Below are 13,983 nucleotides of genomic sequence, written 5' to 3'. Positions count from 1 at the left end.
TGAACAGTAAAAGAAGAATGCTGAAAAGGTAGAGCATGAGAAAGAGCCCTAAGAAGACCCTAGCTGGCCCTGGGAGGGACTGTCTGCGCAAGAATTCAGTGGGGCAAGGAGGGCCAGAGAGAAAGCCACTTGGGGGGAGCAAACTCGGGTCTTATTCCATGAAATCTTCAAAGGTTCAGGTGATCCTCAATTATGACCATAGAACATGGTCTGTGATTAAGACATGCTATTGACTCTGAAACAGTGCAGGATCTCTTCCATCAGTTTCATGTGGATGTTAAAGGGGAAAGCATCAAGCCCTGCAGCCCACACAAGTGAGGGAAACATGGAGTCCACCTCTCTCCCCCTGTTGTGGTTCACTGGCAGCAGGTGTGTACCGCAGAGGTCTCTGAGATTGAGGACTCAGATGAGGGGATTGCGTGTGATGCAGGAATGGGGCCAGGACTATCGGAGAGTGGGGAGCTGCCTTCGGAGCTTATGGAGTCTGGCAGCAGTGACACAGAGGATCCCGGAGAGCCTGTGCCCAGTGCATGTGTGCACAGGGCTGCTTGAAGGAAAGAGCATCTGAAGCAGCAAGACAACTCGGAAGTAAGGCTGGAAGGTGATGGCCCCTCCCATAAGGGATAAAAGCCAGCCTTTGGGGATGTGTTCTGTGCAGGAAGCAAAGAAGTTATTTAGACTCAGAATTCTCATCAAAGCCCTTCTTATTCCAGTTTGTTTTTGAAACTTCTGTTGGTGGATATTTAATCAGTCATCTGTTTTTGGCAGCCTTTCGCAACCTTGAAAGGGCTTGCTTTTGATATCGGACAATTAGCTTTAACTGACTCTTGGCTGGGAATGCAGAATTCCCAGCACCACATTAAAAAAGTTTTGCTTTTTTACACAGTTTGTGTTTGTTAAATTTGAACAAGGCATGGGTCAACACCACCTGTCCATGCAGTCTTGGAGCACCACATAGAAAGGAGAAGAACCACCACATTCCTCATTCCCTTGCTCAGTACTGTGACTGAGGGTAGTCAAGGACTGAGGGACAAAAAGGATAATTATAAAAAAGAAAGAGGGCACAGAATATCAGCAAATGTCCTGAATCTGTAAGGAAAGAGTCAGGAAGGCTAAGGTTAAGAATGAACTAAGACTTGCAACAAATGTCAGGAATAACAGACAGTTTCTTTCAATATATAAGGAACAAGAAACATTTTCAAGGAGAGATTGGACAGCCATTTGTCCAGGATGGTACAGGGTCTCCTGCCTTGGGCAGACGGAATTGGACTACAGCCTTTAGAGGTAAGGTTTGTATGATATCTACTGCAAGAGGTGGAAAGAAGAAAGAGGAAAGGATTGAACAAAAGCCAGGAAAGAAAAAGAAACTCAAGCTTCTCAAAGAATGGAAATAAAAGCAAGCAGGAGGTCAGGGTAAAAGGGTCTGCTAAACTCTGGGGCCTGGCAGGTTACCAAGACAGGCTTGTACCTCAGACTGAGCAGGGACCATGAACTGAGGAGGCAGGTTGATGTCTGGCACCTTGCAGTCCGTATTGAAAGACACCTGGTAGTGCAGCGGGTTCTCCACCTTGACTGAGGAGGCGGTGCTTTGCCGGACAGCTGTGGTCAACTCGAGGGTGCCTAGTGGGCCACACGGGATGGCTTTAAACGTGATCAGATAGAATAAGAATTCCTGAGTGGCCTCATTGCGGAAGGTGACCTGAAATGACAGGAGAGTCTTGGGAATGATCTAATCAAGCAGCCCTAGTCGTCCTCTTGGAGGCCATGCAAGGCTGGGCAGATTAAAGACAAAAGGCCTCTGGCATTCAGGCTGGCCCTCCTGCCTGCCTCTGCTACTGAGAGGCCTTTGAGTGGAAGGCAGGGAGCATCCCTGAAACAATTCCGAGGTCTACTTTCTCTTAGCGGTCCTGCTTGGTCAGGCTACAGGAAAAAAAAAGGTGTAAAAGGCAGGATATTTCTTCTCAGCTGATGCATGTTCGTCTGAAAAGCAATGACCAAATGTCACCAGGAAATTGTATTTTAAGTTCCCGAATCAAATTGAGCCAAAGGTTCGGGAGGACATGCACAGAGCTGCTCCTTATACAGAGATGCTCCGGGTCAAGAAAAAGCCGGAGAAGCTGCCGGGGTCCCAGAAACAAGGGAGGCTCTTTACCTTGGCGGTGTACATGCCCTCTTTGTAAGAGAAGAAGGTGAGCTTGTGGTCCTTCTTGGTGGAAGCTGGTACTTCAATATAGTCCAGAGTTTTCAGGGTGGTTGTGACTTCCAGTTTTTCTGGCTTTATCATGTCAAGTATTACCCGGAACCTAGTCAGAAGAGGGAGCCATTCAGTTCCCAGCCTAAGACTGACCGACATCCAGTTTTTCACCCCTGTGCCTTTTCTACTAAATAAAAACAACCACATCTATCCTACTGTAGAATTGCCAGGTTTTCAATTTTCATGGATTGATAGATCCAGTTCTCTAATTTATTCCCCCCCCCCACCTTCCACTAAAAATGGTGCTCAAGGTAATTAACAAGAAAGAAAAAGCAGAATTATTGTGATGCAGATAGTTAAAAAAATTAGAAACCTAGTTAAGAAAATATTACATCTCAATTGCCACATTAGGCTCAGAATGTAATCCTGGACAGGAATGACAGGAGAAGCAGAATTTTCTCGCTGTGCACAAGTTGACTCAACTGCCCTTGAACCACCCAGGAACAGGCAGCACTTGTTTAGCAACCACTCTCTTAGTGCCCTTTCATAGACAGGTTGGCACTGAATGAACTGACTGGCCCTCACAGTTCCAGCTGTGCCAATACCTCTGCAATCGTGTGATTGTGAACTGGGCACTTGGCCACTGGCTTGCACTTAATAATAATTGTAGTGTCCTGTAGTCACACAATCACCATTTGCAACATTCGCTGCCACCTTCCAACAAGCAAAATCAATGGAGAAAGCCAGCAGGAGATCACAAAAGGTGATCCTGTTGGTGTGATCACGTGGTGATGCTGCACTTCCCAAGTGCATTGCTTAATGAAGGAATTCCTGGTCCCAATTACTGCCATTAACTACATGGATGGACTACATGGATTATGGCTCAGATTGTCACCCTTATTGGATCTATTATCCAGTTATTTGTAATTGGCCTGAATTTCAAAATATATTTCAGAAAATCTCCCAGCAATTTCATGTAGAGTGGGAAATATGTGAAATTTAATAAATAGTAATAACAATAACGTTCTTATTAAATCCCAAAGGAACATTCTAGCCTCCTCTGCAGCAGGAATGGTCTGCTTCACTTGTCGCTGTGGAAGAGGTCTAATTGAAGTTGCCAGTGCAGCGAAGACTGGCCCCTGCTTTCACAAAAGAGACAAAACATCCTAGTGATGCCTTATAGAATTTGAAAGGAGGGGTGGAGTTGTTGTAACTTTCCTTCCAAATAAATGTTAGCAAGGAGAGACTCTTTGGATTAACTGCTCACAGTCCGGCTGGCCAAACAATTACACTTCCCATGAACGGGTCTCCAAGTTCTGACCCAGCCAGGCAGTCAATACCCATTGACACTCATGAAAGCTTTTTCTATCCTAACAGCGCTTCACTAGCAATATATTTTCTCTTCAAAGGGGCACAGAAGCCCCCAAGGACAGGCAAGATGGGACAAGCTAACTTTAGAGCTCTTGGGGGTTTATTTTATTTGTATCCCACCTTCATTATTTTTACAAATAAGGCAACAAACACCTCCTGTTGCTTTGGTAGATCCCAGGATCAATGGCTGGAGAAAACAAGTGGGGCCTCAAACAACCAAAGGAAAATTGGGGGTGCAAACTAACCCCACTGAAACCTGTGGGCTCCTGTGTGATTGCAGCTTCCTCCTCCTCCTCCTCCTCCCCCGCCCCCTTAGGTCTTCCTCTGCTGCCTGGGGTGAAATTGCCAGCCCTGCCCAGCCCTTTTTCCACATTTGCCTTTGCAGCTTGTTCAACCAGTTGGTGATGGGAAGCAGTTCCGTGTAGGATGTTTTGCACGGAATTTCCCTCATGATGTTCCCAGCTGACTTGGGAGGCTCAGCAGTGCCTTGCAGGAGGTAAAGCAGCCCTGTTCCATCTGGGAGGGGAAAGAAGACAGAGCCCTGGAGAGAAGAGGAGAGTTTCAGGCAACATCTCTTCACCGGTCCAAGCCATTCCCAACAGAGATGGTCACGTCTCCCCTGACTGAAGCTACTCAGGAGAGTTTTAAGAGAACGAACTTTCTTAACCTGCAAGACTTCTCAAGAGTCCAACTAGCTTCTCCCCCTGTCATGGGCAGCTATGATTGCTGCTTCTCCAAAGAGTTGACTCAAATAAGCTTCTCCAGCACAAGTATCACCATACTTGTGATGTTGTCTGACCTAGGGCCAGGCAGCAGAAAACTTTGGGCGATCCTGCTCATAAGCAGCTATCCAAATCCACTGCTTTAAACTATCAGGTAAGTAAGGCTAAATCAGAGCACTGGGACCTCCAAAGAATAGCTAGTCTTAACTGGACAAGACATTGCAGACTTCCGCTTTGGAGAGTTAGAGATACCACAAGAAGGGCCAGGAACCCCTTCTCTCCCAAGGACTGTTGGGCCTACCCATGGAGGTTCTCTGCTCTGGATTCACCTTCTTTACCTTTGCTACATCTGGCCTTTTTGGCATGTTAATTCTCAGCTCATCATTGTGGTTCACCGTGTACTTGAAAAAGGCATGAACTTTCCGTCCAGGTTACCTTGACAAGCTCTGAAGAACCACAGCAAAAATAAAGAGGCCTAAAATAAAGAATGCTGCTGATGAGCAAGAGGCATCTGTAGCAGCAACAACCACAGGACTACTTTCTCCTGAAGCCAAGAATTTGCTTGCATGGGGTTCATGCACAAAAGGTTGGTCAGGCTTCAAGCTTTTATGGGCGGTGTGGTTTTCATAAAATGGCAACTGAATGTACAAAGAAATGCAAGGATCCCTCTTTACATACAACAACCCTCATCCAGCCCAGCTTCTGAGGCCCCCAGCCCCCCCCATCTGTCCCCTCCTTTTGCTGTTTGTTTCTGGGATACCTGGTCCTTCTTGTTTTCTGCATTCATAGCCAGAGGCCTGTATGTGATTTCATAGGGCTTGTTCTGCTGGTGGGCTTCCACTCTGACGTACTCTGGCCCTTTCCACTGCTCTCCCTCAATAATGGGCCGCAACATCCACGGTTGGTTAGTTTTGTTGGATAGCATGATGGTCTGTGTCTGCCTTCCACGCACCTGGCATATGAAATTCACCACCTGTAAGAAATAATGGAAGAACCATGTTTATGGTAGTCAGAAATCATTCTGTAACCTCTTTTTAGGTCACTTTTACTAAACGACAAGTACTAAAAATATTTCTGAATTTTATTTACATGGAAGAATCTCTGCTTTTCATTAATTCCACTATTGGACTTAACACGCATGGATGGTTTGCTAAGAAGTGCAGACCTTCTTTCTTTCCTTGAAAACCTCACCAGACAAATCATTGGTCCAAAATAAGATGGAGAGGACCTCCCCTCTGAAAATATCAAAAAAAAGGAGCCAGAGTGATCCAGAGAGACCACCGCCCTTCCCATCTCTGCACTAGATCCTTATATGGATTAAAAGAAGTCTTCCTCTCCCCTTCAAAAACGATGCTGTTTTATTACTTGAGATATCTGAGCACCTTCATCTAGATAAGGCATTTCTTTGTCTACTTATCAGATTTGTGAGCTGCCATTATCTTCAGTGCTTCTGGAAGTTGACCAGTTTCATGCTCATGCATTTCATCTAATGTATGACCTTTCGGAAAAGTGTCCTGTAGATTCAAAATAGGAGCCCTTCTGCCAAAAGGGATACCACACTGATGGCATGTTAGGGGCAGACTCACACAACGGCTGCCATCAAAGAGAAAATCTGACATGCAAGAGGGTAAGTGGGGAGGAGATTGCCTTGAAAACAAAGTCAGCAACTCTCGAATAAAATTCACATTGACTCAGCTAAACAAGAGGGGGAAACCTCAAGATTGCCACACCTTGGTTCCCTTTGCTGTAAGAGGGGATAGAGAGAGTTTCTGTCAGGTTTTCAAAATTCTTATACGTTGTAACAATAAAAGAGTTTATGCAGTATTAGTTTCTGAGTAGGCCTTCAAAAGGCTTCCAACCCCACCCTATTTCTAGTAGTTATCTCTTAGCTCAGCTTGAGACACATTTGCAGCCCTATGATGTCAGTTCTATGATCTAAGCAGGCCTGTGGAATCTTGGGGGGGTGTGACAGGTGCAATGCTGAAAATCCAGTTGAGGCCGAGTCCCAGTCTTCATTTTTCAACACATCTTCTCTTTTTAAAAAAAGTTGAAGATGATCATTGAAGGGGTATCTATGGCTTGTAGATGCCATCTTGAGAGAGACATAGGAACTAATGATCAGTAAATAAATGAGGCACAAATCTTCACATTTCAATGTCCTGTTCTGGAGAGTTTGTACAGTATTATTAAAACCAAAGCAACACTTCCTGACCCACATCTCCCTTCTTGACCACCACCTGATGAGTTTGTCCCCTCACGTATAGACTGAGCATAAAGACTGAGAAGGCTCCAGGCTCTCCTGCCCAGAGATGGCCATTGCAGCCAAAGACACGGAACCTCCCCAACTCTGGCACAGAGCCACCCTCCACATCAAAGGCTCTGCAGGTGTGTAGATAGGCTATGGGGTGACTGACTCTGAAGAGGCTGCATCACAGACTGGGTAGATGGAGAGAAACCATCTCTGTTTTAATCTCTGTTCTGATGGCTCCTTTTGCCAAGGTTCCTGTAACTTGACTTACATTACATTTGGGTGCCAGGAGTGGCCCATTTACACCTTGGACTGGATTTGGACCATCCTTGCTTTTGCCCAGGTGTTCCCAGCTCAAGGTGCCCCATCAGTCACCTCTTTGACAGGCGGGGCGCTCACACACAATCCACTCAGTGTGAGTCTCACGGGTTCCCCTCCTTGGATGTGACACGGGAGGTTTTCATAGCAGATGTCCTGACTCTGCTCACAAGGGTGGAAGGTCACTTCAAAGGGGACACTTGTTCCTGGAGAAATGTAACCTTCTGTCGGTTTGATGGAGAAGTCCGGTCTGAAGCGTTTGGCATCCCATCGGAAGCTTTGAAAGAAAAGGAAAATGGTTCCCCTCAGGAGTTATGCACACTCAGGAAACTGGATGGCTTAAGACAGGGATCTCCAAACTTGGCAACTTTATGACTTGTGGATTTCAACTCGCATAATTCCTCAGCTAGCTAGCTTCCTCTGCCTTCTTCACCGCCACCCCCCATGCATTGCAAAATGCCAGCAAGTCTCGGGAACAGGCGGGGGGAAGCAAGTGGCTTCAGAGGACAGATGCTGAGAAAGCTGCAAGAGAAGGGCTCCTAACAATGCCACACTCCTGTAGAAGTGGTTTTCCCTTTCCCAGGGGTTTCTGGTGGCTTCTTACTTTGTTTGAGATAAACCGAATTCAGTCAGGCACCAAGCATCTGCCATGCAAGGATCTAGAATAAAGTAGCTTGAGTAGAAATGGTAGCTTGAGTAGAAATGACACCTCACCTAGCAGGCAAACTTGCATTTAGGATGATGTAAGGCTTGTGGTTTCCATTGGTTAAAATTGAACATGTGTCTCTTCCTTCTAGGTATCATCAACCCAATCAGAAACCTCCAAAGGCTCACATTTACATACTCCAAATCCACAATCAATCAAATAAGACACAAAAGCCATTCAATCCCATATCTAAAAGCTGAGCCTCTAGTTTTTTCCCAAATCCCCAAAACTTTAACCTTAGACTGTCTACTGTTGACCTCACCCATTTCCTAAGGGGTCTGTAGGGGTCGTGCATAAGTGCACCAATGTGCCTACCGTCCCTGTTCTATTGTTTCTTTTATATTTTTTTCTTTTTCTTATAAGTATCCATGTATTTATAACTATGTTTTTACTTATACCTATTATCTTGTAAGCAACTGACAAATAAATAAAATAAAAATGTTCAGGAAAATAGTGTTTTCGCCAACTTCTGAAAAATCATGCAAGAGCTCCACCTAACACGAAATTGGTGTAGAGCAAAGGACAGCCATTGAGAGACCCAAAGACCTCATGTGAGAGGAAAGATCTTCATTGCGGCTGGTCAGCTGGCAGGGGCAGGGTGGAAAGAGAAGACCCCCAGTCATGGTGCTCTTGGTCACCCATCATTGGCCCTTTGAACTGGATCCAGCAGCAGAGGGAGAGCCGGGAAGGTTGTTAGAGTTTGGGCCTTATCCTGCTAGGAAGGTTTCTGCACTCCCTCCTTTGGCATCTTTTCTTAATGATTCTATTCCACCATTTCTTCCATATTAATGTAACTTGTCCTGCGGTGAGTTGGTCATGGCAAGTTGGCCACAGAGAGTTGTCCTAGACTTTCTGAGTTGGCTTCATTATTTATTTCAAAAACCTTTATAGCCACCCATCCTAAAACCACAACTGTGAGTGGTTATAACAACACATACAAAAGATGAAATCAAACAATAAAAACGAAGTGAACTGACCTGGAAGCTCAACCCATCCACGCATACCCTTGATGTGAACAACAGCACCAGCTTCTAACTTTAGCTTCACCTGATCCCAGAGACAATTCTGGCTTTCCAAAAAGTTACGGGGGGGTGGGGCTGCCAGAAAAAAGGAAAAGGATGTCCCATAGAACAGGGCCCTCTGTGAAAAAGGCACTCTTCCTAGATCCCACTTAGATCGCAATATTTAAGACAAGAGAGCTGGAGTGCATCCACCCTCCCTGGTCCAGTGGGATGGGCAGATGCCCTCAGGTAGGTGGCCACACAGACTGCTCTCTGGCAAGGAGGACTTCAGTAATAACCAGATTACTAGAAGAAAAAGTAAAGGATCTAGAGGCAACTAGCTACTCTGAAACTCAATGAACAAAGTGAGAAATCCAAATGTAAACAAGATTACACCAAAATAAAATACAATAGGGAACATGTTGAGGTAATTCCCCGTTAGGAGAATGAGCACCTACAGGGAGACATATTTGAGAGTAGTGTTTGAATAATACACACACAGCACACAGATACACTGTACAGTAAATGTAGGTTTTTACTTCCAGAAAGGTTTAAGCAAAGTTCAAAAACAAGCAGTCCAAAAGTCATTCACAGGTAAATCAGTCAGGTTTCAATCCAGGGATAATCCAGTAACAAAGTCCAGTGTCAAAAACAGTTCAGTATCAGACGTACATCAAATCCAGAATATCAGTCAATTAGGAAAAATGGAAGAACGGCAATACTTTCCAACAGAAGGAAACAGAGACTGACTCATACTCTCTTCTGAGACTAAACTAAACAACCCAGGTTTCTGGTTCCATCTTATGGCCGTTTGAGAAACCACACCCAACTACAGTTTTGCATTTTCTTAAAGATATAGTTTTAAAATGTCTATCCTAGTTTATATATTGTCCAGCCCTATTAGCTGTTAGGTGGCATATTTCTAACAGAACAGCTTCTAAAAAAACTAATGATGACCCCAACTATGAATACAAAAAAGAAAATTAATACACCTGAATTGAATACAATAGGGAACAAATAGCTTCTGTAAAAATGAGCCTATATATCGGGGGTGGGATTCTACTGGATCGGGCGAACCAGATATTAAAGTTGCATCTGGTTTGCCGAACCATTATTTCAATCAATCAGCTGGCCCTGCCCACCCCTCCCCTCCCAGAAGTCTCCACATGATGCAGGAAAGTGCAGGGTCTGCATGGAGGCTCTGGGAAGGGGGAAAATGGGCCTTCGAGATATCTGGAGACAGGCCTGTTTCCAGATTCCAGGGCCCAGGAAAGGCCTCCAGACCCTTGGGAAGGCGAAAAATGGCCGTCCCAGAAGTTGTAAAATGGGCCCATTTCTGGCTTCTGGTGGGCCTCCAGAGGGAGGCACTCCCAGAGGTGAAAACAGCCTCCCCCAGGCTCCAGAGACCACCGGAAGCCACAGGAAGTTCTGGTAGGCCACGGCCACCATGGCCACGGCCACCATGGCCACACCCACCCAGCAACTGGGCAGCAAACTGATTGCTGGGATTTTTGAATCCCATCCCTGCTATACCTAAAGTGCAAGACCAATGGAAATTTTAGAAGAAAATAACCAAGAGCAAAGCCCCTACTATCTACCCTAGCCCAGTCCACTGAAGCCCCTCTGGAACTGAACAGCTGCTTTCATAGCCTCCCTCTGAATGAAAATATATGGACACTCACAAAAGAGTGAGACTTACCTAGGAGAAAAAAATGTGATTACTGGTGATAGGGAGATTCAGTTCTTAGGGGAACAGAAACTATAGTCTGCAGACTCGGCAGTTAGTCTAGGGAGGTATATAGTCTCCCTGGAGCAAAAACCAAAGACATAACTGAGTATCTTGCTAAAATATTCAACTCCACGAATTACTACCGCTTTTTCTACATGTGGGAATCAATGATGCAACAGTTAATCTGAAAACAAGATTACAAACAGCTAGGGAAGAAAGTTAAGGAATTACGAGCACAACTGGTGTTTTCATCTCGACTTCCAATAAAAGGCCAACATCCTATGAAGGAGCAAAGGATTTTAGAAATGAACCACTGGCTTAAAAACTGGTGTTGTTAACAGAACTTCAGCTTCCAAGACCATGAAGGGCTATTGGAAGGGATGGAGTGAGCCTCATAAGAACTGGAAAGAATATACTTGGGAAATGACTGGATCCCTATCAGTAGGAAGCTGCCATTCTGTTGGGAGTGGGCCTGTGTGACATTTTATAACCTTTTCCTGTTTCTGGCTTTTCCTTTACTACTTTGATGTACCTTCCTGGGGATAGGAGGGGGTAAGGATGAGCCTGGGGCCATCTCAGCTCCAGAAGAAGGAGCAAGCAGCGCCTGAGAACAACTTCTTGTCACCTTTTCAACTCGGAGTTCCCACAACAACTTCACATCTGTGGATTGGCTCACCTCAGACTGGACAAAGGGAAGGGGTTTCTATTCAACCTAACAGTTTTTGAGCAGAAACTTCAGATGCTACCTTACTCTTCTTGCTATCACTATCACCCAATAAAAGTTCCTTTTGAAATGCCACTTGTTTCAAGAGTTCTGCTTTCTTGAGGGGACAGGAGAGGCAAGATCTTATACTGGCTCATCTTATCAAAAGGACTTTTAACTAAAATTGAGGGGGAGGGGGCCCAATCTTCATGTCCTTTAGAACCTAATTCCAAGCAAAAACAACTACATAACCAATCACATAAGGAAGAAGAGGGTATACCTAAGATGATACTGGAAAAATAATAAGAAAAACAGATCTGCAAACATCTAGGAACAAATAAAGTTATAACTAATAGCCAGCGCAGGTTTTTTAAAAACAGATCATGCCAAACCAATCTTATTTCATTCTTTGGCAAAGTGACTAAATTAGTAGACCAGCAAAATGCTGTGGACATCGTATACTTAGACTTCAGCAAGGCATTTGACAAAGTAGACTTCTTCTTGGTAAGCTACAAAAATGCAGACAGACAGCATCACCACCAGATGGATTTGTAGTTTGATGACAAACCATACTCAACAACTAGTCCTTAACGGTACCACATCAACATGGAGGGAAGTAAGCAGTGGGGTACCATAAGGTTCCTTCTTAGGCCCAGTACTCTTCAATATCTTCATAAACCACTTAGATGAGGGAAGAGAAGGGGAAGTCACCAAATTTGTAGATGATACCAAGCTGGCAGGAATAGCCAACATCCCAGAAGACTCAGGATCCAAAAGGATCTTGACAGATTTGAATAATAGGCCCTATCCAACAAAATGAAATTTAATGTGCAGAAAAGCAAGGTTTTTACACCTGAGTGGAAAAACCAAAGGTACAAGTACAAATTGGGTGAAACCAGGCTCAAAAACAGTAATTGTGAGATGGACTTTGGAGTCCTAGTGGACAATTGTTTAAACATGAGTCAGCAGTATACAGCAGCAGCCAAAAACCTAATACAATTTTTCATTTTATTAAACAGAGGCATAGAGTCAAAATCACTTGAAGTATTAGTACCACTTTATAAAGCATTAGTAAGACTGCACTAGGAATGCTGCATCCAGTTTTGGTCACCACATTACAAAAAAAACGTTGAGACTTTGCAAAAAGCAACTAAGACGATTAAAGTCCTGGAGATTAAAACACATGAAGAATGGTTGCAGGATTTGGGTTTAGCTAGTCTAGAGAAAAAAAAGGACTAGTAGGGATATGATAGCAGTATTCCAGTATTTGAGAGGCTGCCACAAAGAGGAGGGGGTCGATTTATTTTTCAAAGCACCAGAGGGCAGGATAAGAAACAATGGATGGAAACTAATCAAGGGGAGAAGCAACCTGGAATTAAGGAGAAACTGCCTAACAATGAGGACAATTAATCAGTTTGCCTTCAGATGTCGTGGGTGCTTCATCCCTGGAGGTTTCTAAGAAGAGACTGGACAGTCCCTTGTCTGAAATGGCATAGGATCTCCAGCTTGAGCAGGGGGCTGGACTAGAAGACCCCCAAGGTCCCTTCCAGCTCTATTCTGTTTCCGGGACCTTTGCAACTACGCACCAATAGCTCTCAATCTATTCCAAAGAGAGAAGATTGGAAATGGGATGAAAATGCTCCATGGTCTCTTAAGCAACATAGATGGCATCACCCCCTCCTGTAAAGAAGCATTAGCCACCACTGTGGCTCAACTGTATTCCCCTTCAGAGAGGCCTGGGCACTGGCCCAAAACACAGGGAGCAAAATTCCACTTGAATCCGTTCAAACTCCTCCCAGATAATGATCTCCGATACTGTATGTCTCGATCACTTCCAAAGCATCAGCCTAGCCAGACTCCAACTTTGAGTGAAGTCCTTCCTCTGCCCTCTCCCTGTTTTCGTCATCCAGCTTCTCCTTCCCTCCTTCTCCCACTCCCAAATAAAAAGGACATCCACTAACAGGGAACAAAACAGGTTAACAGCTATTCTCCACTGTGGTTGATTACACATATTTAGCTTACAGGATAAATGACTGAGGGAAAATACAACAATGGACTTCAGAACAACCTGAAGTTAACATAAAAAGAGTGGATTAGAAGAAGGCAAGAACCAGTAAGTTAAAAATGCAAGGAAGGAGACTAAAGCTAGACATCAAAAGGATTTCCTGCTGGAGAAACGGGGACTGAAACCAGACTGGCGTGAACGGAGGGGGAAAGGGGTCTGGGAGAGGTGAGCTGAGAGCCATGCAGAGGCCCATTTGATCCCTCCGCAGATAAAATGTGCCGGGACTCTTTTAGCATGTCGGAAGAAGCAAAGCCCCAAATCTGTCCCTATTGTGGAGTCTCCGTACTCTATTCACACTTACGCACCCAGGTAGTGCTATGGAAACATACACCCCGCCACACACAATCACAATTTCCATTCTTCTCTCTCCAGAACTCCTAAGGGCTGGCTCCTCTTCCCCACTTTTGTTTCCTGCTGTCTCTGCAAAGCCCCCTATAGCCCCCCCCCCATCCTTACTTCCCTTCCTATATCCCCCCAACACACTCTCACCTGTCTGCCACGGTGGCTGCTACTCCCCCTTCCACTCCCCCTCTATTCCTCTCTGGTCCTGGTGACAGATCTGCACGGATCCCAGCAGCAGGATGCTTTCACGCTGCAGCTTAGCCGTTTCCAACACCTTTTTATAACTTGGAGCCTGTCCCCCTCTGCACAACCTGTCAGAACCATACTCTGGAGCCACTCAATTGACCAAGTGGGTCAATTAAAAACATAGCCCCTTTTTAAAAAAATTGCAGAGCAGCTGCAGAGCTTTAAAAATGTTTTTGCATCACACGGTGCCCGACCCACTGCCTCTGCGATCAACCTGCCTATCAACCTGCCTATTGCCCCGCAGCACCATTGCTTCTGCCTGCCACCTGGTTGGCTGGGGATTATTGGTCCCATGCAGCAAACTACCCAGGTGAAACGGTATCTGGGCAAATGGGCAG

At 45.1% G+C, this 13,983-nt stretch overlaps 1 protein-coding gene across 4 annotated transcripts in view; it reads right to left on the bottom strand.

The window, feature by feature from the left end:
• The window catches only part of HYDIN (HYDIN axonemal central pair apparatus protein), a 343,587-nt gene that overhangs the window by 1,485 nt on the left and 328,119 nt on the right, over positions 1-13,983 (bottom strand). For all 4 annotated transcript variants that reach the window (XM_087940240.1, XM_087940242.1, XM_087940241.1 and 1 more), the window contains exons 80-84: positions 6,911-7,130; positions 5,048-5,260; positions 3,943-4,106; positions 2,153-2,303; positions 1,469-1,699 (exon numbers count right to left, since the gene is read on the bottom strand). In XM_087940240.1, coding sequence (XP_087796366.1) covers positions 1,469-1,699; positions 2,153-2,303; positions 3,943-4,106; positions 5,048-5,260; positions 6,911-7,130 — 979 coding nt within the window. The remainder of the gene's footprint in view (positions 1-1,468; positions 1,700-2,152; positions 2,304-3,942; positions 4,107-5,047; positions 5,261-6,910; positions 7,131-13,983) is intronic.

Source organism: Pseudonaja textilis, chromosome 11 (genome assembly GCF_049901715.1).
Source record: "Pseudonaja textilis isolate UNSWEBS1 chromosome 11, rPseTex1.2, whole genome shotgun sequence".
Lineage (NCBI taxonomy): Eukaryota > Metazoa > Chordata > Lepidosauria > Squamata > Elapidae > Pseudonaja > Pseudonaja textilis.
Note: the sequence above shows the minus strand (reverse complement) of the source record. Positions and strands in the feature narration are given on the sequence as shown.